Below are 23,733 nucleotides of genomic sequence, written 5' to 3'. Positions count from 1 at the left end.
ATTTCTTTTGAATTAGATCAAAGATTACCTGTCTACAACTTTTCTTTTTGTTGAATGTTCATGTTTATTAGGTGTGTGTTGTATAAACAATTGTTACACTTCTTTTACATGGTTTTATAGCTTCTTCAATAGACATGCCATATATTACTATCACAAAACATAACAATATAATATATGAGATAGTAGACTTCATAATATAAACATTGAATTTAATAGAAAAACATTTAAAAGCTGTAATATTTCTTAAATTTGTTTATATTAGAATTGATAAACTATTTAAAATCTATTTGTATATGTGCAGGTTTTATTTTTTGAGTGTTGACAATACTTTAATACTTCCTGTGTGCTAGTAAAGTAATAAGTAAATGTTGGTAATGGTTGAATAATTATACTTGGAATCAGGAATTATTTATTGTATTTTGTGAGATACTAAGCTCTTTTTATATGGTTATTAGTAATATATAAGTTCGTTGTAATAGAAATCTCTGGTATAAAACTATGGTTTAAGAAAATAGCAGCTTATTTTACTGCCTATAGAAGAGCCAGGTGATTCCTACTTAAATGGTCAAAGGTAGCTATTGAAGGTCTTGCATGAGAGCAGTACTCATTCAGGAGGCAGTGGGACCAAATGACCAGAGAAAAACAGGTCTTTGCCTCAGTCTGCTTGCTTGAAGCTTACTCGAGGGCGTGTGGGGAATGTAGTCTTTATTTGGAGTGGTGGTGTGCCAGGGTAAAAGCAGGCACTCTGTCAGTGAGTAGGAGGGAGAGCAGACCCTGGGCAGCTTGCTGTCTTTACTTCACTGGTACACCACACAGACCTTTGCCCTGTCATAACTTCTTCAAGCACACATTCACATGCACTCTTCTCCACATACAGCCCCTGAAAGAAGGCTTTAGCTTTTGCTTTTTCTTGCCTATAGGGCCGACTTGACTAACCCTCCATAGTTAATGTACAGAGGTAACCGTAGGTAAGCACTGACTTGTAGGAAGGAGAAAGAGAAGATGCCCAGAATCTTGGGCACAGCGTTTTCATCCTGTGCTTTTCCTGTTTATGGGGAATGTATTCTCTAACACGTTTCCTCACTGAGCCAATGGGACATGTAAAGGCTGCTTTTCAGCCTGTCTGTGTGGAAGATTGTCTGCAAATGTCAACATTTCTGTCGAACTCCAAAAATTAAACTGAAGCTGCAAAGTTCATGAAGAAAACTCTCAATTTCCAACAGCTTAAATATCAGGTGTTTTCTTCAAGGATATTTCCACTAACAACAAAGTTGTATAACAAAACATATCTCTGGATTGGTTTTTCAAAAGCACATTAAAATGTGACCCTAATTAATTTGTGCTGTGTCTTTAAAGTTACTATCAGAGTACTCCAGCTTGTTCCGATCTTTATGCTCTTGAATTCATGGCCTTAATAAAAGGTTGCTCTGTTTCTTATATGTTGTAGTTTAAATAATGCAGAGGTTATTGGGAATCAAGATAAAGATGAGGTAGTTCTGGACACATGACAATTCTTCTCTATCTGGGAGCATACAAGACTTTGGATTCTGACTGGAATCTCAGGGAGAGAGATTTGGGGCAGAGTTGGACTTCACATGAAAAGAACTCTTAAGTGTCTGGACTGCAACATTGGAACCCTATGGCCAGCAGAAATGTAGATCTCTGAAGAACTTAGGTACAGATGTGTGGACCCTCTGGGCTAGATCAACAGATGATGTCTCAGGGCTGGCAGGGTTCTGTCTGTCTCTCTAGCCAACGATTAGTCCCATCACCTCCTGTTGGTAAGGCTTGGAAGAACACGGAGGCTTCCTTGACCTCGGCAGGTGTCCCGCAGTCTTGTTGCTTTCTTCTAAGGCTGCGCAGTAGCACAGAGACCATGTTACCTTTTATTACTTGTAGAAACCATCATTTCAGAGAGAGAAACAACAACCCAGCCTGGGATCACGATCATCAGCCAGACAAGGATGGGTCAACTGGCCACGAATTATCAACCAAAGAGAGCTTTAGGGAGAATAACACCTAGAATACACAGAAATATTAAGTGCTTACAGAAATTCATGGATAACACACAAGCACAAGACTTGCTAGATCTTACCTAACAACGAAGATTCGCTTGCTGGGGATGCTATGTGATGACGTAAGGATGCTAGAGCACGCCCTCCAACCGTCGGACTGTGGGGGTGGGGGCGCAGTTTCCTACATTGAACTCTGGGTAGGAGAGCTCGGTTTTCCTGATGAAGCGACGCTTTAAAAAAAAAATCACACAAGACAGGACTCCCGAGGAAGCTACCCTTAGCTGTAGCCAAAGCCCTGTAATAGACGCCCTGGACTTCTGTGAACCGAGTGTGGAAGGTGGACTAATGTCTTCACGCCTTTCCCGGGAAATCCCTGTCCATGAGACAGAGGTCAGCACCACAGCTGCCTCTAGCAAAAGGAAGCCTATTTCCAGGGCTTCCAAGCAGTTAAGGCCCTGCCAGGACCTCTCAGCTCCTGGGGAAGATACCTCTGAGTCGGCCTCATTGATCCAACGGCCACCGCAGAAGCGACAGTCTCGAAACTCAACCTTACCCAAGGTTCTCCACAAAACCCGCAGGGGAAAGCGAGACCCCAAGAAGCTGGCAGCTGCCATGGAGCGGGTGAGGCAGTGGGAAAGTCGCCTTCTCCAGAACCTGGAGGAAGCCACGCAGCACCAGCTCACGGTTGAAACCGAGAAAAAGGAACCAGTGATTCAGCTCAACACAGAAGATCAGCCAGACGCCACCTCCGAGGGTCACACAGGCCATAGACATTTGTTATTTTGGACACATGACCACTAAATATAAAGCTGACGTTACTCTTACAAATGTTTACCACCTACTTTATATAAAAAAAAAAGTTTGCTCTTTTATTGTAAAAATGTAAACATCCTTGCCTTCAGCCCCATCCATCCCTCCTGATTTATCCACCCCTTCTTCAGGCACAGGGACATGCGTGCTGGCTCTTCTCAGAGAGGCAGCTAAAAGCTTGTTGGTAGAGTGGAATCAGCAGTTACTGGGTGAAACTGAGAACTGAGTTGGAAAAACAGTATTGCCTAGATGCCAAGGGCACATAAGGTCTAAGATGCTCTAAGAGGCAGGTGGGAAGGTTTATTTTTAAGCTTCAGTTTGGGTGGAAAATATTTCTTGCAGTTTTTGTCAGAATTGGAGGCATTTTTTTGGAGAGTTCCCAATCTTCAGAAAAATCAGGAAATCTACTGCAAATAGATGCAGGCTGGCAGCAGCAGCCATTGGGATAGTTCAATATTTCATCTACCCCAGTTCTGTGTGTTGTAGGAATTTACTGTGTAAGATGTTTTAGCATTTGCACCTTATGAACTTCCCCCTATGTAAATGGACTATTCAGTTGGCTCATTTTTTCTCGTAATTACTAATATGTTATAAAAATACCAGTTATAAAAATGATAAGTCTGTTAACTTTTCAAATAAAACATGAAACTATAAAGAAACATGAAAACTTGTTATGTAATGATATAAAAGCAAATACTTCCAAGTAATTCCTCCTAACTTTTGTGAAAAATAATCTGTTTTCATGACAACTTAGAAAAATATGGGGAAGCCCAGCGTGATGGCGCACGCCTTTAATCCCAGCACTCGGGAGGCAGAGACAGGCGGATTTCTGAGTTCGAGGCCAGCCTGGTCTACATAGTGAGTTCCAGGACAGCCAGGGCTATACAAAGAAACTCTGTCTCGAAAAACCAAAAAAAGAAAAAAGCGAAAAAAAAAATCTGGGGAAGATTTCCCAGTATAGCAGGTGTATTGACATACAAATTTGTATCCTAAGAATCCCAACAGAAAATTTAAAGAACTTAGAGGAAGAGTTACAGGACGTGACATGAAGATGTTAGCCGTTTCCCCAGAAGGGAAATGACCTGAAGATGTAATGAAATATTTGTCATAACAAATAGTACTGTTAGCTGAAGAGGAACCATAGTCTACTGATGATCTAAGTTCCAGGTTATATTGATGAGAAAAGATATATACATAGACATAATCTGATAAAATTCCTGGACTATCAAATATTATAAAATCCCTTAGTTATAATTGAATTTTATTTAGTTATGTTTGCTATTTAAAAAATACCCATGGAGGGAGTTACAGAGACAAAGTTCGGAACTGAGACGGAAGAAAGGACCATCGAGATGCTGCCCCACCCGGGGATTCATCCCATATTGCAACCACCAAACCCAGACACTATTGCATATGCCAGCAAGATTTAGCTGACAGGACCCTGATATAACTGTCTCTTGAGAGGCTATGCCAGTGCCTGGCAAATACAGAAGTGGATGCTCACAGTCAGCTATTGGATGGAACACAGGGCCCCCGATGAAGGAGCTAGAGAAAGTACCCAGGGAGCTAAAGGGGTCTGCAACCCTATAGGAGGATCAACAATATGAACTAACCAGTACCCCCCAGAACTATGTCTCTAGTTGCATATGTAGCAGAGGATGGCCTAGTCGGCCATCAATGGGAGGAGAGGCCCTTGGTCATATGCCCCAGTACAGGAGAATGCCGGGGCCAGGAAGCAGGAGTGGGTGGTTTGTGGAGCAGGGCCGGGGGAGGGTATAGTGGACTTTTGGGGTAGCATTTGAAATGTAAATGAAGAAAATATCTAATAAAAAAATAGATTAAATAGAATGTCCCTTCCCAACCATGGTAATTGTTTATCATTCAGTTTAAAAGGATTTGTGAAATTATGCAAAAGAATTTATGCTTATTTATAACTGTCCACAGATGTCCAGCAATACTTTGCACTGGAACATCTGGGACGATGTGCAGAATTTCACGGAGTATAGTATTCTGTGTCCTATACTGTTATTATACCATCTATCGCCTACAGATTCAACTTCGGGATTTTCTGTCTGGCACAGAGTATGCAGTCAATGACGAAGCTAATCCTCGTATGCCAGCGTCACCAGTAAAATGCAGCCAGGATGACGAGCAGGTACTGATAACACCTTCAGCCAGTTAAAGTAGGATTGAACCAATGTCATGAGTCTGGTCATTCATCAGGGTTATCAATGAATCTGGTGATTCATCAGGGTTATCAATGGATCTGGTTGTTGTTCTTTTTTTTTTTTTTCATTTTCCCACATTTTTTAAATTGTTTAAATAAAGCTGAATTTGCAAGGGATAAAACATTGGGATTGCTAAGAGTATCATTCTAATCTGTGTCCTTATGATTTGGCCAAGGTAACCAACAGACACTGTGCAAACACAGGTACAATTCACGGAGCCAGAGTACCGCTTATGGTTCAGGTTATCAGATTGTTTTTTTAGGTAAAACTCACATCTGCTGTCTTAGAGACTATGTTCCATAACTGACGGTGTTCTCACGGCAGTCTATATTGTACACATGACTCAAAATGAGTACCATGTCCAGGGTTGTCCAGGAGGTTTACCTTTCACCGACTAGCGTGCCAGGTGCCTCTGACCTCAGCTAACCATGAGCTGTGCTTATTAAAGTTTCTGTGTTTAATAGAATCACCGTTGGTGAGAGACCAAGAATGTTGGCAAAGTCAGCAAACTGTTTTGATGTATTTTTGAAGTCCTTCTTTCATGGCAGTCTACTCCAATAAAGTTAGCACATTTGATGAATCCCTCTCTTCGTTTTCAGGGAACATTGCTGAGTCTTCTGAAAGTCTTGCGCTAAACAAATTACACCTTAAAGAACAGATTCTATCGCTGCCTCTGACTAAATGCTTACGTGCTTCCTGGATTTACTAATGTACTTTAAAAAAAATTCTCCTTTTTCTTTTTCTGTCTTATTTAAAATTACCAAGCTCCTGTGCCATGTGTATGCCTGAAACTCTCCAGCATGCAGTTTTTGGAAAAAACAAAAAGGATAAGCGCAATGTCTAATGTCTCCGGGTGTTCCTAAAATAGTCGTGTGGCTCTGTTGATGGTTTAATCTTTAAGGACTCCCTAATTCTCTTTTCCTTCCTTTGTCTACTTAATTAATACTCTGCTGTTCTTTAACCTGTCCCTGTGTTTGTTGTATCTCTAATAGAAAGTTGTGAGATTTACTGTTGATATTTAATATTTAATATTTTCTAAGAAATAACTTCATGACCTATATGGAATATTTCACTTTAGGAATATTTCATATTAGGAAATAGAAATTCAGGTTGTCCTGAACTGGCAAATCCCTGTAATATAAAACTTAGTTTCCACTTTGCAGTTATCAACAAAGACCCGTGAGAAGGTCCTGTGACACCACGGTAACAATCCTGTTTCCCAGCAACCTTTTACTTAATGGACTTTTTAATGCATGCAATTATGACCCTTGTCTGAATCAGTTGTTTTTCTGGCATTTGTAGAACCATTGAGTTTTTGATTTGTAATGTCTTCATTAAATTACCTTCAGTCACCAAAGGTTTATCTTGTCTAATGGGGTAAATACAGTTTGTGAAGGTCATTGCCTAAACCTCTTTACCAATGTAGGAGCTGGTGTGATAGAGCTACACTAGAGGTAAATTGGATAAATACTTTTTCTAATTGTCTTTGTTTGTTCACCCAGTGCTAAAAGTTGCTGTACTTTTCGTGCTAAAATGGAGGGAGCCCGGTTAAAGTACCCTAGTGTCCTTTTTCATGTGCCCTAGTAGACTTCTTTTGAATAATTTCTTATTTCTGGTATAGAAAAAAAATATCAGTCCTACTTTCTGCCCAGAATACCAGGTTCTTTATAATGATTTTATAACTATTTACTCTTGTTGAGAATTAATTTTTAAAATTTGTTTTCTATTTGTTTTTGTTCTTGTCCTGAATATTTACAAATGCTAATCAAACATTTTTTTACTTAATGAGTGTGTTCCTGTATATCAAGTGAGCACCAAGTACTGTCTTATCGATCTTGTCTCTGATATTTCTCTTACAGACTGTGTTTGTGTGTATGTGAGGTTTGATGGCCAGCATTATACCTATGTCAGTAGCAAGGCGTCTCTGTTCTCTCTTAAGTATGTTGTAAGGAGGACATGGTAATTGTCATGCTCTTTCAAGAAGAAGGACTGACTTGTGTGTGAACTGATGAAAGCTCTTAAATAGAGAACGCAGTGTCCCAAAGCCCAGCTGCAGCAAAGGGTTAAGTGGCCAGGAGAGATGCGCTTCCACTAGGCTTGCGTATGCTCTTTTATTTTAAAAAGACAGACACTTGAGGTAGAGCTAAGTGGTAAAATGTGTGGAACCTGTGTCTGGCTCTGGGTTTCAGATCCTGGACTCCATTCCAAACACAAAAACAAAGCAAAGACATAACAGACACACACACACAAACACACAGAAAACCACTCCATCAAAAAAACACAGAAAACCACTCCATCAAAAAACACACAGAAAAACACTCCATCAAAAAACACACAGAAAACCACTCCATCAAAAGCACAGAAAACCACTCCATCAAAAACACAGTAGTTTCTTTCTCGAGTTATATTTTCTTTTTCTATTTTGTTTTAAGTCAAACTATATATGACTTATTAAATCTATTTTCTATAATCATGAAAGTTGAGGTTGAACATAAGCAGTTATGAACAGAATTCAGCTTTCATCCTCCCTTTAGTGTGAAAAAGTTAGAAAGCATCTATAAAGTCCGATGAAGGCTCCGGTTAACGTCTGAGCAGGTAGCTGAGTGAGGCCCAACTGTTCCACAGTAAGCATGCTTCCTAATTGTTTAGACTGACCCTGACTTTGAGGAAAGGAACCAAAATGGCAGACTAACCAGTCCGAAGACGACAATGTAGAGAAGAGCCCACTGTCCTAAGGAGGAACACCTTCTCTGACACACTACCAAAGCCAGTTTTCGGGATCAGGTCCTGACAGGTGTCTGCTTTTAAGGGTGCGCTACTGAGGGAAGGTGGAAGAAAACACAGATATTCTTACACCACCAGGAGTTTGTGTCAAGCAACAGTCAGGTGTCAGCACTAGCAGGAAGGAGATGCTCTTCTGCACATCAGTCTAGCTTTGGAAAGTCTCTCTTAGGAGCACTGCCACAACAGTGAAGGGTGCTGTATGCTTGCACATAGCTCAAAACAACACACACTTCCACACACACTTGCACACGCACATGGGCACACTCGTTCATGTGCATATACCCCCACATTAAAAAGAGATTTTTTTTAAAAAAAAATAAAACTTGATGTAGAAAATACCTTTTAATACTATACAGCCAAAAAAAGTAGAGTCTTAAAATACGCACACTTCACTTGGCATCCCCAGCAGCCATCAGCTGGCCATGCCTTCTCTGTTCTGGCATGGCTTATCCTGCAGAGCGGTTCCCAGGCTTGCTGACATTGGCTTCCCCCTTTTCACGTTGGGTACCTGTCTCCTTTCTAGGTACCTTTCTAAGGCTTGTGCCTGACTTAGCAGGTGCCTTTAGAAATCAGTATATTTAAGGTTAAAAGAGACTTTTGGGGATGCAGTCTTGCAGAGGTATATTCTGATCATCAGATACATTTACTAATGGCACACCAAAGTCTTCACATGGAGTAGTAAGATGAATTTAAGAAATACTCTTTATTTGATGTTACCCTACTTTGCCCCCCCTAAAGTGTTAAACCATTGCTTTAGAAATTCTGAAGTAACAAAGTGGAATATACGAGAAGGCTCCCTGCCAGGTCTTTAAGCAAATAAAAAAAATTTTAATCTAATAAATGTTTTTGTTATTACACATAAGCATTTATCTGCTAGTCAGGAACATCTTTAGCAAGGAAGGCAAGTAAAACTTTTTGTTTAAAAATCCTGACCTCAAATTAAGGTTGGGTATTTGCATTTTAGTAGGAGTTAAAGGAGACTATGGACAGAATCAATTTACTAAGCAAATAGAACATCTCTTCTTTGATGTCTTGATAAAGCTCTAGTCTTGTGCAATTTTTCAAATTAGGTCCTTGCTTCTGGATGTAATAACTGTGTTTATGGACTGCTTCTCCAAGGAGCCTCTTAAAAACACACTTGCACATACAAGAGCCCAGAAACCATAACTGCCATGTTATCTGACCATAATGAGAGGGATGCAGGTCCAGCTGCAGCCAGAGCTTGAAGAAGTCCTCCATCTGTGAGGACTCCAAGATGCTTTCCCAGCAGCGTAGATGAGAGAAATGGAATTCGTAAGCCATAAAGAGCAAGTTGTAGGTATGGAAGCTTAAAGTTTGGCTTCGAACACACACACACACACACACACACACACACACACACACACACACACACATTCGCACGTGTGTGTAGAGGCACTCCTGTTCCTTGCATAGAGACACTTCTCTGACTTAGGCTGAGACTTAGGCCGAAAGCGGCACTAATCTATGCATACAAACACAAATATTTAGAAGGTGGTTTGACAGCATGACACCATATGTGTTTAGTAAAACGACAGCAATAGATCTTTTCTCACTTCTGTCAGCCTTACAACTTCCCTAGTCACAGGCTTTTGACCAGGTTTGTAGTAGTAGGGATGAATTCCATTCTGTAATATGAGTCTCAAATCCAGTCAGAAAGTGTCTGGTTACAGCCATAACAAACAACCAGCCCTATTGTACCCGTGGGTACATGTTTCCTAGCATGTCCATTTGGTAGCATGCACACTGCTAGGTAAAACCATTGGCAACCTTTCCCTATGAGTACCCTGCACAGTACCTTCTGGAACTATGCAAGAACTAATGAGTAGTCTTGCTCTAGTTAGAAGTAAATGTGTTGTGTCTTCAGTAATACGGTCTGATTCTCTATTTCTGGTAGGCAACCAGGAGCAGTGATGGTAGCCTGCTTTGTTTTGAGGGTTTGAGAGTCTCCTTGGCCAAAAACCTATAGGGAGGTATTCTGCCCCTTACACTGGGCTAAGAAAACCTAGATAAAGAAAGTACTTTCCTTAAGTTTGGAGAGGATACATTATGGGGCTTCAGATTTCTGATGTTATTGGAACATTTGTGAATTTCTTGTTTTGACCGTGACTTGAGTTCAGCATTTGTAAATCCAATATCTGAAGGGATGGGCTAGATTTCAAGTATACATTATGACAATTGGAACTAGAAACAAGTGATTCCAGAGCCATAAGTGGTAGTCATAGTTGAAAGGAAAAGAACACAAAGAGAGTCCATAAGAGTTTAATGTTGCTGTGATCTAATTGTCTTGCCTTCCTTACTTCCTTCCTTTTCTTGATTATGCTTTGGTGTCAAATCTAACTTCACTGCCCAATGCTCGGATTTAAGGATTTTCTCCTATGTTTTTCTCTAAAAGCTGTACAGCAGCTATATTGTAAATTTAAGTTTATGATCCATTTGAGCTAATGTGCATAAAAGGTGTGAGCTTTGGATTGAGGTTCGTGTGCTGCCACATGAACGTGGAGACCTGTTGGCCCAGTCCCCGTAATGATACTTTGGCTGTTTTGTACTTTTGTTGCTGTGTCTTTGTCTATCTGCTTCTGGATTCGTTTCAAATTCTGCTGACCTGTGTATCTGTCTTTTTGTATACACTTCTCTATCTTGATTATTATAATTCTGCAGAAACTCTTAAGATTATTTCATATATTTAATATCTTTTTATATGACTTACATATTTCTTGGTAAATTTGTTAATGCTCCCAGAAGTCAGTTAATATCAATACTCACTAAATTTCATTGTTTTCTAAACATTTATTTCATTCATTTTGATATTTGGTTATTTCATTATGTCAAAGTCATTATCTAATAGTTCTCAAAAACTTAAGCATTTAACTGTAGCTCTGTGCCTGGTATCACAATAGGATATAGACTTGGGTCCAGTGGCAAGATGGCTCCTGCTGTAAGGTTCTAAAACTGTGTCCTTGGCTATTATTTCCTGGCAGGCTTATACAGGGAAATAGGGTGAAATCTCACCAGAAAGGCCTTGTTGCGAGGTATCCTTTTATATCACTTTGTAAGGGTAAGTTTCTAGTAGCCACTGTAGTTAGTATTTGCTTGTTATTAAGTTCAATCAGTAAGAAAGAATATATTAACTGTCCAATTTGTTCCCAGTTTGTCTAGCTGTTCCTTTTGCCTAAAGAATGGGATGCAGAGTTGTGATTACATGATTCTATATGTTCTTTCTGCATATATATTTAAGAAAAAGGTCTAGAACAACTGCAATAAAGAAAATAACGAATACTTTTCTGTATAGGTACGGGTATTGGTAAAGAAAATTTTCTTTTCATATTTGAGCCTGCTAGTGAATTCAAAGAATGACCTGGCTTTGGCTTCCATTCTCAACATCCCTGATCGAGGACTGGGGAGAGAGGCCTTCACCAACTTGAAGCATGCTGCTCGAGAGAAACAGTTGTCTATGTTTCTGGTATGGATGCTTGCATTTTCAGGGCTTGTCATTATAATGAAACAATTTTTAAGTAGTTCGTTTATGTTTTTTATCTTCGTATTTGAAAAGCCATTGAGTTTTAATTTTTCCTGTGTCTTCCAAGTTTAGCAAGTAAGAATTTCTGTTAAGCAGTATTTCTTACAAAAATATATTCCTTAGGCCATTACCCCTAATAAATAAATGTACTGGTTTTCTCCTCTTCGCTCTTATTTTCTCCTTCCTTCTTTCTTTTCTTTACCATGAGGGGTTGGCTATGTGGCCCAAGGTGATCACAGATTCTCAATCTCCTTGCCCATATTTCACAAATGCTGGGTTATAAACATGCATTACTGTGCCTGGCTTTGATAGATTCTTCTTGAATAAGTATTTCTAAGGGCAAAAATCGTCAGACATAGCATATGTGATGTTTGTTTACATGATACATACCTGTATATCAGGAACTTTGAGAAGTCCTTCAGTGAAGCAACATGTCTTATGAACAGTTAACCTTGTTACTTCATCTGTGATTCCTCAAGCTGTTTGACCATACAACTTCCCCACAAGTTACTTATATTCTATAATGTGCTTAAAGGGTAATTTGGAAGATACTGTTTTTGGAACATTTCATCTTTTTGATGGAGATGTTCTTCAGTTAGCTATCACATACACATTTTTGTCAATGTAAAGACAGTACTTTCAGCTGTTTATCCTGGGATGTAAAAGCTTGCTGGAATCTAGTGGTTATCTGGTACAAATCTTATTTCATATCAAAGGTAAAATAAAGGTTTGGTTCCATTGGAAACAATGGAGTAGTTGACATTGAAAATGAATTTCTTCTCTGTAATGATTTCAGTAGTTAGTTTTCCGTATAAATGAAACTATATTCTTGAACAAAATCTGCACAGGCAAGGGTCTGCTCTTACTATGAACACATTCCTTTATCCTTGCTTCAACATCTGACTTGACATATCAGTTTCATCCCAGCTACTAGCTGTCGGTCTCACCCTGTGTCCTGTGGGGTCCACATGACACTTGCTCCTGAGATTAGCTGCTCCTCAGCGTGTGACATGATCCACGAAGTGTGCTTCATTGACTCTGCATCCCTAGGATTACATAAGTGTACCCAGCTTCAAGATCTCTGTTGTAGTTTAACCTTTAACATCTTTACAAGGTGCTAAGTGGTCCATATTCCTTCACAGATGGCCACGTCATTTATCAGGACATTGGAGCTTGGAGGAAAAGGATATGCACCGTCACCATCAGATCCTCTGTGGGCGCATGTAAAAGGCCTGGCGGCGTTTATTAATTTCATTGACAAGCTAGATGAAATTCTTGGAAAGATACCAAATCCAAGGTAACCATTTAGAAATCATAAATGTTTGTTGTTAATCTCTCCTTAAAACTTCACAGATTCAGAGGTAGGAATGAAGATAATACTGAAATCACCAAGCATGGGACCAAAGCACAGGTAGAAGAAATAAAGTAGCAAAATGAAGAAATCATAACTACATGACCGTCCTCAAAATAGCTGTCTTGTGTGTATGAAAACCCAGATATATTCAAATTGAGTTTGTTTAGTTAAGATAGTTATTATTTACTGTTATCTGGAAGAAACTTTTTTTTTTTTCAGAACTGGAAATGATCAAGTTATTTTTTTAAGAAGTGTTTTACTTAGCAATAAAGGAAACTAACACAAAGAATGAGGAAGAAAATTGAAAAGTGAATGAATTCCATATTCTGGTTCTTGCTATTTTTCATCTTCTTACATCTGCGCATCTTTGGTTTATCTAGGATTTTTTTTATGTGACATTAGAGATGAACATGCTTTTTAAATCAGGAAAACGTGCATTTATAATAGCGGTATGTTAGGTGTTAGAGTCATTTTGGGGGACTGGAGTAGCTTGTACCTATTAGCTGTTGCAGATTGCTGTCATTTTGATTGGTGAGCCACAGCATTTTTCAAATAAAAGTAGCTGATGCTTACTGAACACTGTGCTGGGCATTGCTTTAAACCCTTTTCTGTAGCTAATCCCTTGGTCAGTATACAGCCTCACCTGGTGGATGCCGTTAGCGTTGTCAGTTCAGAGATGAAGACTGCAGTGTGGGGATGAAGCAGTGTGCTCTGGATTGTGCTGTTGTTGAGTGGCAGAGCTTGGACTTGAGTTTATCAGTTCAGTTCCTGATACACATCCTTTTATCATCTCCTGAGGGGCTTGTTTCCACTTTATCCCACATTATTCATTAAAACTTCCATATTTGTTTTCTTTTTTTGTTTAACGTATGTGTGTACCTTTATGGGTGCGGTGGGGTACATATGTGCCATGATGTGGAACTGGGGATCAGAGGACAGTCTGCAAGATTCATTCCTTTCTACCATGTGGATCCAGGGATTGAACTCAGGTTGTCCGGGTTAGCAGCAAGTACCTTTACCCACTGAGCCATTTTGCTAGCCCCCAATTCCATATTTTTAAGGGTTTTGTTCTGAATTGCATTGTATCTTATGTGGGTATCTATCACATAAGGGCAGGAAGGTGGCTGGTTGTATTGTATCTGTACTCAGGAAGTAGAGTGTAAAAGAAAATTAAGCCAGTGTATAAGGCCGCAAGATCCACCCGAGTGGACCACTTCCTCAGAGAGGTTTTGCACCCTTCCCAAACAACTCTCCCAGGTGGGCCCCACTGTTCCAACCTGAGTCCAAGGGAGATACTCCATATTCAAAACATCCTTTTCTTTGGATTCCTTTCCTGTTCACTTTTCATCAATTACTTATCAAGCTTGACAGATTTAATATTTGTCCTCCTATGGGTCTATCCTCTGCCGTGCAGACATTCCTTCTGCAGTCTCCTTAGTCCATCCTCTGCCCTGCAGACATTCCTTTTGCAGCCTCCTTTAGTGTTCACTGCATACCTTCGCCTGCCGGGCCTTCTTGAGAGAAGAGGAACTAGACTAGAAAGCTTCCTCAGCACCTTTGGAATCTTCTTTGTCTCTGCCCTGCTCCCGGACCTCACAGTTTTACTTTCTATTGGAAAGCTTTACTTTGCTCACACGGCTTCTCAAAAGCAAACACTTGGACAAGTGACACAGCTCAGCAGGTAAGGGCACTTGCTGCCAAAGCCTGATGACTAAGTTGATTCCTGCAACTTACAGTGGAACGAGAAACTCAACTCCTGAATGTTGTCCTCTGCCTCTGTTGTGACATGCCTGCTCTGCACCCCCTCCCCCAACCCTGACAGTAAGAACAACAAAGCAAACAGGAAACCAACACCTTCATCCCCACATTTGATTTGACATGGTCTTATCATATCTTTGTAAGATTATTAACCATATTTAGCTTCAGTTGGATGTACTGACTCACACATGGTCCAAGCACCTGGGAGGCTGAGACAGGAAAACTGCCTCGGGCTCCAGTCTGAGACTTTCCCTTAAGGGTGAACAACAACAGCAACAAACAACAACCATAACAAAGCAAGAAGAAGAGAATTCCGTTTTTATCTGCTATCTAGACGGTGCTTGTTTATCTAAGGATTTTTTTGGTTAGAGTTTCCTTTTGTCCTGTTTCCTTTTGTCTAGGACTCCCAGAAGGGATGGTGATTCAAACCTGTATTTTCCTACTTAAAAGTGAGGCCCTGGAAAGCTGACCAGTAGTGGCTTAATGCATAGTGGGCTTAATGACAACTTGGTGACCAGTCGGCCCTGTGGTTAGGGACTTAACTCTGCAGATGTCAGATAACCGTGCATCATTTCTTTGACTCTTTCCAAATGTTTCCTCAGACCCATCAGTTAGTCTCTGAAAGCTGCAATTGAGGCCTGTGATGGACCTGCAGACACTGAGCTCCAAGTTCTCTGTGAAGATTTTATTCCCGTTATTTTCCCTTGCTGTCCCTGGATTGGGTCTTGCCTTGCTTACTCTCGGGTGTCCCTGCCTTCCATGTGACGGTGGAAGAGGCACACTGGCTTCACTGCTGAGAAGGAGAGAGGATCTAGGGTACCAGTGTCCCACATGCACCTCAGGTCTTCAGCATCTCTTGCTACAGGGTCTTCAGGCACTGGTGGTCCTTGAACCTGCATTTATCAAAGTGTGTGTGTGTGTGTGTGTGTGTGTATGTATATATATATATATATATATATTCTGGGTAGTTGATGTAATGACTCTACTATTACTAGTATTGTCTTCTATTTTCTTTTTCTGAATGTATTTAAAAATCTGGTTTGCTCTTTTTTTGACTTCAGTAAGGTTTAGGGAGGAAGCAAGATAAATGCATACATTCAGTCTAATAAATCAGTTAAAATTTTGGTGGACTGTATGGTTGGGAAAATAGACCAAATGGTTAGAAATGCACTTCTTTTATAGGCAACCTTGTATGAGAGAATATATTTCTTCAGTTTAGCAGCCATTTATTTAAAGCATTCATGAATAATTACCCCATTTTCTGGGGAAGACACTGAAGAAGTGGGTATCTAAATAATGTCTTCAAATGGGAGTCTACTTAAACAATTTTGTTTTCTTCTTTTTAAACAGTATGTTAATTTTATAATTCAAAATAGCAAGATTACTAAAGACTAGGTGGAAAAGATACAGTGAGAAGGACCTACTTGGCCTGCTTTGTTGGTGCTTGTGATAAGGATGTCAGGAAAGCATGCCTAGAAAAATGTTGCAATTGAGCTTAATCTAAAGGATAAACTTGCAGTGAGCCAGATGTGGGGAAGCCACTAGCTGAGTGAACGTTTACTCTATAGTTATGCATTTCATCTTACACTTTTATTCTTTTTCTTGACTTGTACTTTATTCATCGTCTATCAGGATAGTAAGAAAACTTCAGCTAGCTTCTGTTCCAGTTCTGTCTGCATCTTTCTGCTCAGACTCATGAAAAGTGCTATTCTTTATTTCCCTTCTCTGTTGGCAGGCTTGACTCATTTTTTCCTGGGCAGCAAGTGTAAGAGTCTGTTGGTTGCCTTCACTGTGTTGGCACTGGACTGTACCGGCCCTTATAGTCTCTGGCACAGAGTAGAGTACAGTTCCTGTGTACTCTGCAGTGTCTCACACTTCTCTCCTTCCTACCCTTCTGTCGGTGCTCTTCCGGGATCTGTCCTTGGTTACCATCAGGAGGGTTTGACTCCTCATGTTTGGTCACTTGTTAGAGCGTCTTCTCATAACTCCTGTGGCTCCAGCTACCCAAGTTTAAGTCTTACATATCTCTAAGTCTCTGCCTTAACTTGACTCTTACTTATTTGTTTGTTTATTTATATTTATTTATCTCATGACTCTATCCCTGTAGCTACAGCATGTCTGGGTTTTGCTGTCCTGTTCAGTCCTATCATTTTTGCTCTGGGCCTTTTACCTTTCTGAGTTGTTCATCCTGCCTCCTGTTTTATACGGCTCAATCCTTTTAGTGCCACTGAGGTAAGGCAGATTGATCTTTCTGAAATGGTTTTTGATAGTTCAGGATTCCATACTAGGTACAGGACGAGACCTCAGGAATTGTGGTCAGCATGTACATACAGTGTGTATAATCTAACTCCCACCTTTCACTCTGGTTTCTGTCTCCTCTTTGTTCCTTCACCTTACAACTTAAGACATAAAGATAGATTTAATTCTTGTATCCGAGGGTAAGTTTGTGCTTGCCTTATAAAGGAAGCAGTATATGGTCTTTTATTCCAAGGAAGAATGAAGATAGGTAGATAGAGTGGTGGGAGGGGGGGGGTGCAGAGAAGAAAATGCCATTGGACAATCATTGTCCTCTGCCCACTCTTCATGAAGCCATTTTAGCTAAGCTGGCTGCATTTCTGAATTTTGCCAGTAGATGCCACCATAAAATGCATGCTATACTTTTACCTGAAAAATGCCTTGGAAGCTTCAGTTTATATAAATTAATTAGGTTCTATTGTTAAGAATTTAAAAATGTACTTTAGGCTTACCACACAGCTTTTTAATGAATACCTATGTTATATATTAGGCTAAATATGTGGTTACAGAATATTAATTTGGCTGCAAATTACCTGTCTCATGTATTGTTAATTATTGTTTTTTTGAAAATACTTCAGAAGAGTTTTTATACTATTTAATGCACCTTTAATCATATTCAACTTTAAAAACTATTAAAGCAAATAGTTATCAAATTCTTGAATACATAATGGCAGAGCCAGACACTGTATTCAGTAAAATGCCGAGTGATAACGTAGCTGAAATGTTTGTTCTAGTATTGCCTAGAATTTCTGCCAGCCACTTTCCTTTTGAACTGTTGTTTTCATTGCCAGTCTCCGTGTGTTTGCTGCCGGGGACTGTAGTGTGGTGGGGTTGGGAGCTACGGTGTAAATCTCTGATCTAATTCTCCTTTGGATGTTTATCTATATTAGCAAGAAGGTATGTTTGGGGACAAGTCATTCTTCCTTTCACTCCACTCGTGCGCCCTCTATCCCTTGTCTCATTCTGCTCCCTCAAAAACTTTTGGTGATGGTGTAAAGCCAGCACAGAGCCCAGAACGCCTTGACGATTGGGTCCAAGACTTCTTTCTGTAGCTTCCAGGTTCTAAAAGCAGCAGTGTGAATGGAGCTACTGGATTACCAATAGACACTAGAGAGTCTAATGGCTGCTTTATCAGGAAATGTATGAATCAGTCACAGTAGCAGTGTTTAGAATGGTTGCTAGTGGCCAACATCTTAACCTTGGCAAGTAGTTGAAATATAAGTCTTGCAAATCTTTCCCTAGAAATAGTTCCGGCAATGAATTATACCATTTTGAGAATTCAGCAATTTTGTTCTTATAGAAGGAATGGGGTAAAATAAATGATAACGTTCTTCCTAAAATGTGAAAATTTTTATTCTTATGATCTACAACTAAGACATTCTTTCATCTTTAATTATCCTTTGAATCTCTATCAATTTTTTAAATTAGATATTTTCTTTATTTACATTTCAAATGTTATCCCCTTTCCTAGTTTCCCCCCGGAAAATCCCCCATCTTTCCCCCCCCCCCCACTCACCAATCCACCCACTACCGCTTCCTGGCTCAGGCATTCCCCGATACTGGGGCATAGAACCTTGTTCACAGGAACAAAGGGCCTATCCTCCCATTGATGACCAACTAGGCCATCCTCTGCTACATATGCAGCTAGAGTCCCTCTGTGTGTTTTCTTTGATTGGTGGTTTAGTCCCAGGGAGCTCTGGGGTTACTGGTTAGTTCATATTGTTGTTCCTCCTAGGGGGCTGAAAATCCCTTCAGCTCCTTGGGTACTTTCTATAGCTCCTTTATTGGGGACTCTGTGCTCTGTCTAATGGATGACTGTGAGCATCCACTTCTGTATTAGTCAGGAGACAGCTATATCAGGCTCCTGTCAGTAAGTTCTTGTTGGCATCTGCAATAGTGTCTGGGTGTGGTGGTTGTTTATGGGATGAATCCCCAGGTGGGGCAGTTTTTGGATGGTCGTTCCTGCAGTCTCTGCTCCGAACTTTGTCTCTGTAACTGCTTCCATGGGTATTTTGTTCTCCCTTGTAAGAAGAATCCAAGTATCCACATTTTGTTCTTCCTTCTTGAGTTTCATGTGTTTTGCTCAAAATTTTTGTTAGTTTATTTGTAGCTTTAATAAACATGAAAATTGAAGTATAGCTACTTCAATAAAAGGGATACACTTACAAACCACTTGGAAGAGCATTTTTAATTTTTCCCAGGACAGTATTACCTCACCCAGCATTACCTTAATTGGCAGAAGTCCTGTGAATTGTAGCTACTGTGCTAAAATTCCCCATTACTATTTGCATCATCACTTACAGGGCTCTGTAACATGAGGAATCGTGTAAGGTACAACAATATGAATAGCATTTCACGACTATAAGAACAAGTCTAGTGTAGTTAGGGGAAAACAAACCAGAATCAGAATTACACAAACATGATTGACAAGACTTCAGAACTTATAACTATAAAACATTTAGTTTAAAATGTTGATACAATACATACAATAGCTATATATGCATATAGTGTATTCTATAGTAGTAATCCTTAATGGCTTTACATTATGATCAACTAATACTAGTTTTTTGAAAAGGACCGATTGCACATTTATCAATTCTTGTACATTAATAGTTAACCACCACATCATTAACATACATAAACATGCATCATGTAAAGAAAAATAAATTAGGCATAGTAGTAGCAGCTTGTCACTACCAAGCCACATCATTCACATCATTGAAGTCTGTAAACCATGACTTTTATATTCATCCTGAGTGATAGAATGACTTAAGAGCATGTATCATATACTGTAAATAATTTTTACAAATAAATGAAACCAAAGCACTTTACAGAATTTCCTACCAAAACTCTTTTAGAAGAGTAGTTCCCAGAAAAAACAGAAAGTGCCAAGGTGCTAACTTTGGATTCGTTTTGGCTATAGTTCATCCAATTTGTCTGTTCTTTTAGAAGAAAAATAAGTTTAAGTTTAATGTAATAGCTGAAAAGAATGTTCTTATTTAAGTGAACTGATTCCTAGAACCAGCCTAGACTTCTGGTTACAGAAGTAGGACAGACAAAATACCAGGCATTACCCTTTCATTAATAAAAAATTAATAATGCTGGATAACATTTTTAAATGCTTCTTAATGCTTTGCATGAGTAGGTAAATAAAATATAGGCCAAGAATCAGGTGAAAAAAAGTCAGAGAGACAAGTCAAAAATGGGGCAAGTCACATAGTGGACCTGGAGAACTGGAGATTGTATTGTGTGTGTGTGTGTGTGTGTGTGTGTGTGTGTGTGTGNGNGAGAGAGAGAGAGAGAGAGAGAGAGAGAGAGAGAGTGAGTGAAGGTGTGGACATGTGAATGGGGTGCCAGAGATCAACCTGTCTAGGAACTGTTCACCTTGGATTCTGAGGCCTGGTCTCACTGGCATCTGGGTCTCGCCTGTAGACTGTGGTAGCTGCATGGTCCCAGGGGCCTGCTTTCTTTACCTTCCTAGCTCTGTGACTCCTCTAGCACTCCATTACACTGGACCTTTTATCTGTATGCTGTGGATCAAATTCAGGGATTCATGCCTGTGTGATAAGCATTTTACCCACTGAAAGAGTTTCTCCAGCCCAGAAAAACATTCTCTTTGGATAGCCACGAATAATACTATGGCAGAGTACTGAGACAGTTCAAATTGCAGGTCTGAGAGGAACACAGAATCACCCTGCAGGGATGATTCTTCAGTGTAAAGTGTAAAGAATGAAGACTGTCTAATCCGATAAAAGGGTTCCTATAAAATCCTAGTTATTATAAATTGTCTTAGCATTCAATTTAAGATTCAGGTGAGAGCTCCCATGTCTTTGCAGCCCAGTATTTGATGGGCAGTTCAAATCAGTGTGGCAAGAAAAATAAATGGTAGGTAAAATAATTAAAAGGAATAAAACTATTTGGTAGTCATATGATTATATTAGTACAAAATTCAAAGATTCTAAAAAAAACATTTAATATAAGCAGTAGAATTTATTGTTCTGTTTATAATGAATAAATTCAAAGCAATCTGATTTCTCTATTGTCTCTGTAGGAAAAATCTTTAGAAAAACTTTCCCAAATTAGAAAGTAAAATGGCTACATATAAGAAGAGTCATAGTAGCTCCCTATCTCCTGAGTACTATATCTAATGTGGACCTCTCTGTCCGCCACTTCCACCTTTCTGCTCTCTCTGCACTTTACCCGCTGAAAGCAATACTAAAACAAATCTGCCTCCAGGAATTGACTGTTTATCCTGCTCATTTACCAGTCACAGCTTACCACACTAGCTCTTTCCCAGGGACAAGTCGGAGATCTTTGAAGATTTTCCTCTAGTCTTACCAAGCTCATTCAGATGTCTACTCAAGGTATAGATTCCTTCCTCAGAGCTGATTTTTGCATGAAATGCTTCCCACATTGTTTAGCATAAAAGTTACTGCAGCACCAATGCAGTTACATAGCACCATTCTTGGAGAAAGAGATTCAGGAAGCTAGCACCAGGAGTTGGTGTTAGATTCTTATGCTTGGAAACATGTCAAAGACTGAGCTAGTGAGCTCCCCATTGGACTTTCAGTTCTCTGTGATTGTCTCATACATTTATTTTCCTTTCCTCTTGACCCAAATATTTACCTGATCAATCTTACTTCACATGCTTGCTAGAATACCTAAGATGTATAATCTAGTTGTAGGGTATTGAGGATGAAAACATCAGCTGCTAGGTTTTCCTTTATGCTACTACAGAAGAGAAGCTTAGTAGCATGCCCCAGGTACAGAGAGGCAGCACTGTTATGACTCCACGTCAAACCAGACTGCTGTCTCATTGGACACAGCCTTTCTAATGATACCTCATGACTTCAATGGAAACCCCACTTCTACTGTTGGACACCTCTATTTTTTTCTCTAGAACAGATCAAGACCCATCCTCCTGTGCATTTCTCACACTGGACCTATGCCAGTCCTGTAGAGCAGGAGCTGCAACCTAAATTCAGGCATAGAAAGAAACATTGATTGCAGGTTTTGAAAGATACTAGTCTACTGGCCATAGCTAGTTTAGGTTTTGGTTTGTTTTGGATCAATATTGACTTGCTTAATTTCCTCTTCTATATCTAATAGTCCTTCATGTATGGTGGTATAGTATTTCTTTTGGGTTAGCTTTCTTCTTCCCTCCTCCTTTCCTGGAGCATCATGTTATCTAGGACAAGTTATTTAATCTTTATGAGACTCAATAGAAGCTTGTTAAGTTGGTTTTAAGATTAATTAACATTCTAGGCTGTTCTAAGTGACTTTTTGTTGTCTTAGTATTGTGTACATACTTTAAGTATTTCAGGTATATAGAAATTCATCTGGACTGTTATTATATTTTATCATAGTTAACATATTTTTTCAGCTTTCATATCAAGGAAGATGTAATGTATGACATTTTGGGTTTTAGAAAAACTTTTTATTTCTCGTGGTTTTTATTTTTTCCTTAAGTGTTTTGCTGTTTGATCTATAAGATCAAAGTTATTTTTATGTTTTTGAAAGGTGTAGATTAGCACTGAGAAGTAAGTTTGAAGCTTATAAGCATACTATCACTTACAAAACGATTACAAGCAAACTCTAACTTCTATTTCCAGCCTTGCAGGGAGTCGGATATTATCAGCGATAAAGATGCAGCTGATCAAAGGCCACAGCAGTGGGGAGCCTTTTTATAAAGCAGTAGAGGAAGTTGTTCAGGATTTGAATTTGAGGATTAAAAATATTATTAATTCTCAAGAAGGTGTAGCTGTCAGCGCCAACAACATCAGTCCTGTCCCGGTAAAGGATTTATTTTTTATTGTCCTATATAAAACATAATCTCTTCTGTTCATTGCAGAAGTTGTTTGTTGTTGCTACTTAAGTCAGAAGATGTATTTTCTATGTTTTAATTTTCTCAATAGGATTATGTTGAACTTAGGTTAAATCATAACATCTTTAGTGAGAATGTATTTGTTAAAAAGGCATTGGGTAATTTCTGGTATCTGTTAATACTTAAGGTGCTTAGGGCTATTTTTCAATAATTATTCCTATAATACCATTCTTTTTCTGTTTAACTTAGATTCAAAATAATAGTCTGGCTTTTGGCCAGTACTCTTCTCTCTGCAAGACAGCAGCAGTCCCATTAGACCAGGTTTTATACTCAGAAGTTTAGTTTTCATTTGTAGAGCTATATAATTTTTTATTACTAACTACATTTCCAGTTGATTACAATTCACTCTTACTTATACTTGAGAATCTTATACAATATGCACTTCTTCCTTGGCTTTCTTACATCAATAGTCAATTTTAATAGATTATTGCTACCATAACTTAAAATACAGAACAGAACCTTAGAGTATATATTATAGTTGATCTACTTTTTTTTCTTTCTTTCTTTGTTTTTATTTGAGTCAGTCTTACTCTGCAGCCCAGGTTGATTTGGAACTCACTATGTAGCCCAGGCCAGCCTCAAACTCTTAGCAAAGTCTTACTGTGTAGCCCAGGTTGGTTTGGAACTCACTATGTAGCCCAGGCCAGCCTCAAACTCTTAGCATAGTCGTCTGATGCTGGAATTACACATATAAGTCGCTGTGCCTGACTATATTGTAGTGTTTATTTGGTTAACAGAGGCCCTTTCATTAGATATTACCATGGAAGGCAGTACAGGACGGAAGACTTGCTTTTCCTATTTATTAATTCTTTCACCCACAGGCTTTGGTGATCATTTTTTTTTTCTATTTTCCTGCAAAAATGTGGCTTCTTAGATTGACTTCAAAGGCATCATGGGGAAGATCCTGGGATTCTCCCCTATTTATTTCATGTGCATGCCAACATTTTGAGTGACTGTGTTGGCACAAAGCCCAAGGGAGCTCTCACTGCAAGTGTAAGCCAGGAGCCCTGCCATCTCATTTCGTTCAGTGCCAGCTTCCATCCATAGGCATCAGAATCCTGACACAA

The 23,733-nt window shown here is 39.3% G+C and overlaps 2 protein-coding genes across 5 annotated transcripts in view; both read left to right on the top strand.

Annotated features, from left to right (window-relative positions):
- The window catches only part of Parpbp (PARP1 binding protein), a 46,727-nt gene that overhangs the window by 7,332 nt on the left and 15,662 nt on the right, over positions 1-23,733 (top strand). For 2 of the 4 annotated variants that reach the window (XM_021175077.1, XM_029482258.1), the window contains exons 4-7: positions 4,876-4,980; positions 11,148-11,318; positions 12,518-12,672; positions 22,395-22,575. In XM_021175077.1, coding sequence (XP_021030736.1) covers positions 4,876-4,980; positions 11,148-11,318; positions 12,518-12,672; positions 22,395-22,575 — 612 coding nt within the window. The remainder of the gene's footprint in view (positions 1-4,875; positions 4,981-11,147; positions 11,319-12,517; positions 12,673-22,394; positions 22,576-23,733) is intronic. The other 2 variants (XM_029482256.1, XM_029482257.1) reach the window with 1 other exon arrangement.
- On the top strand, positions 2,195-3,475 carry LOC110303860. Its single transcript, XM_021175080.1, has one exon. It carries the CDS (start codon positions 2,235-2,237, stop codon positions 2,814-2,816), a length of 582 nt encoding a protein of 193 aa, XP_021030739.1. The 5' UTR covers positions 2,195-2,234; the 3' UTR covers positions 2,817-3,475.

The sequence above is a fragment of the Mus caroli genome, chromosome 10, assembly GCF_900094665.2.
Source record: "Mus caroli chromosome 10, CAROLI_EIJ_v1.1, whole genome shotgun sequence".
Lineage (NCBI taxonomy): Eukaryota > Metazoa > Chordata > Mammalia > Rodentia > Muridae > Mus > Mus caroli.
Note: the sequence above shows the minus strand (reverse complement) of the source record. Positions and strands in the feature narration are given on the sequence as shown.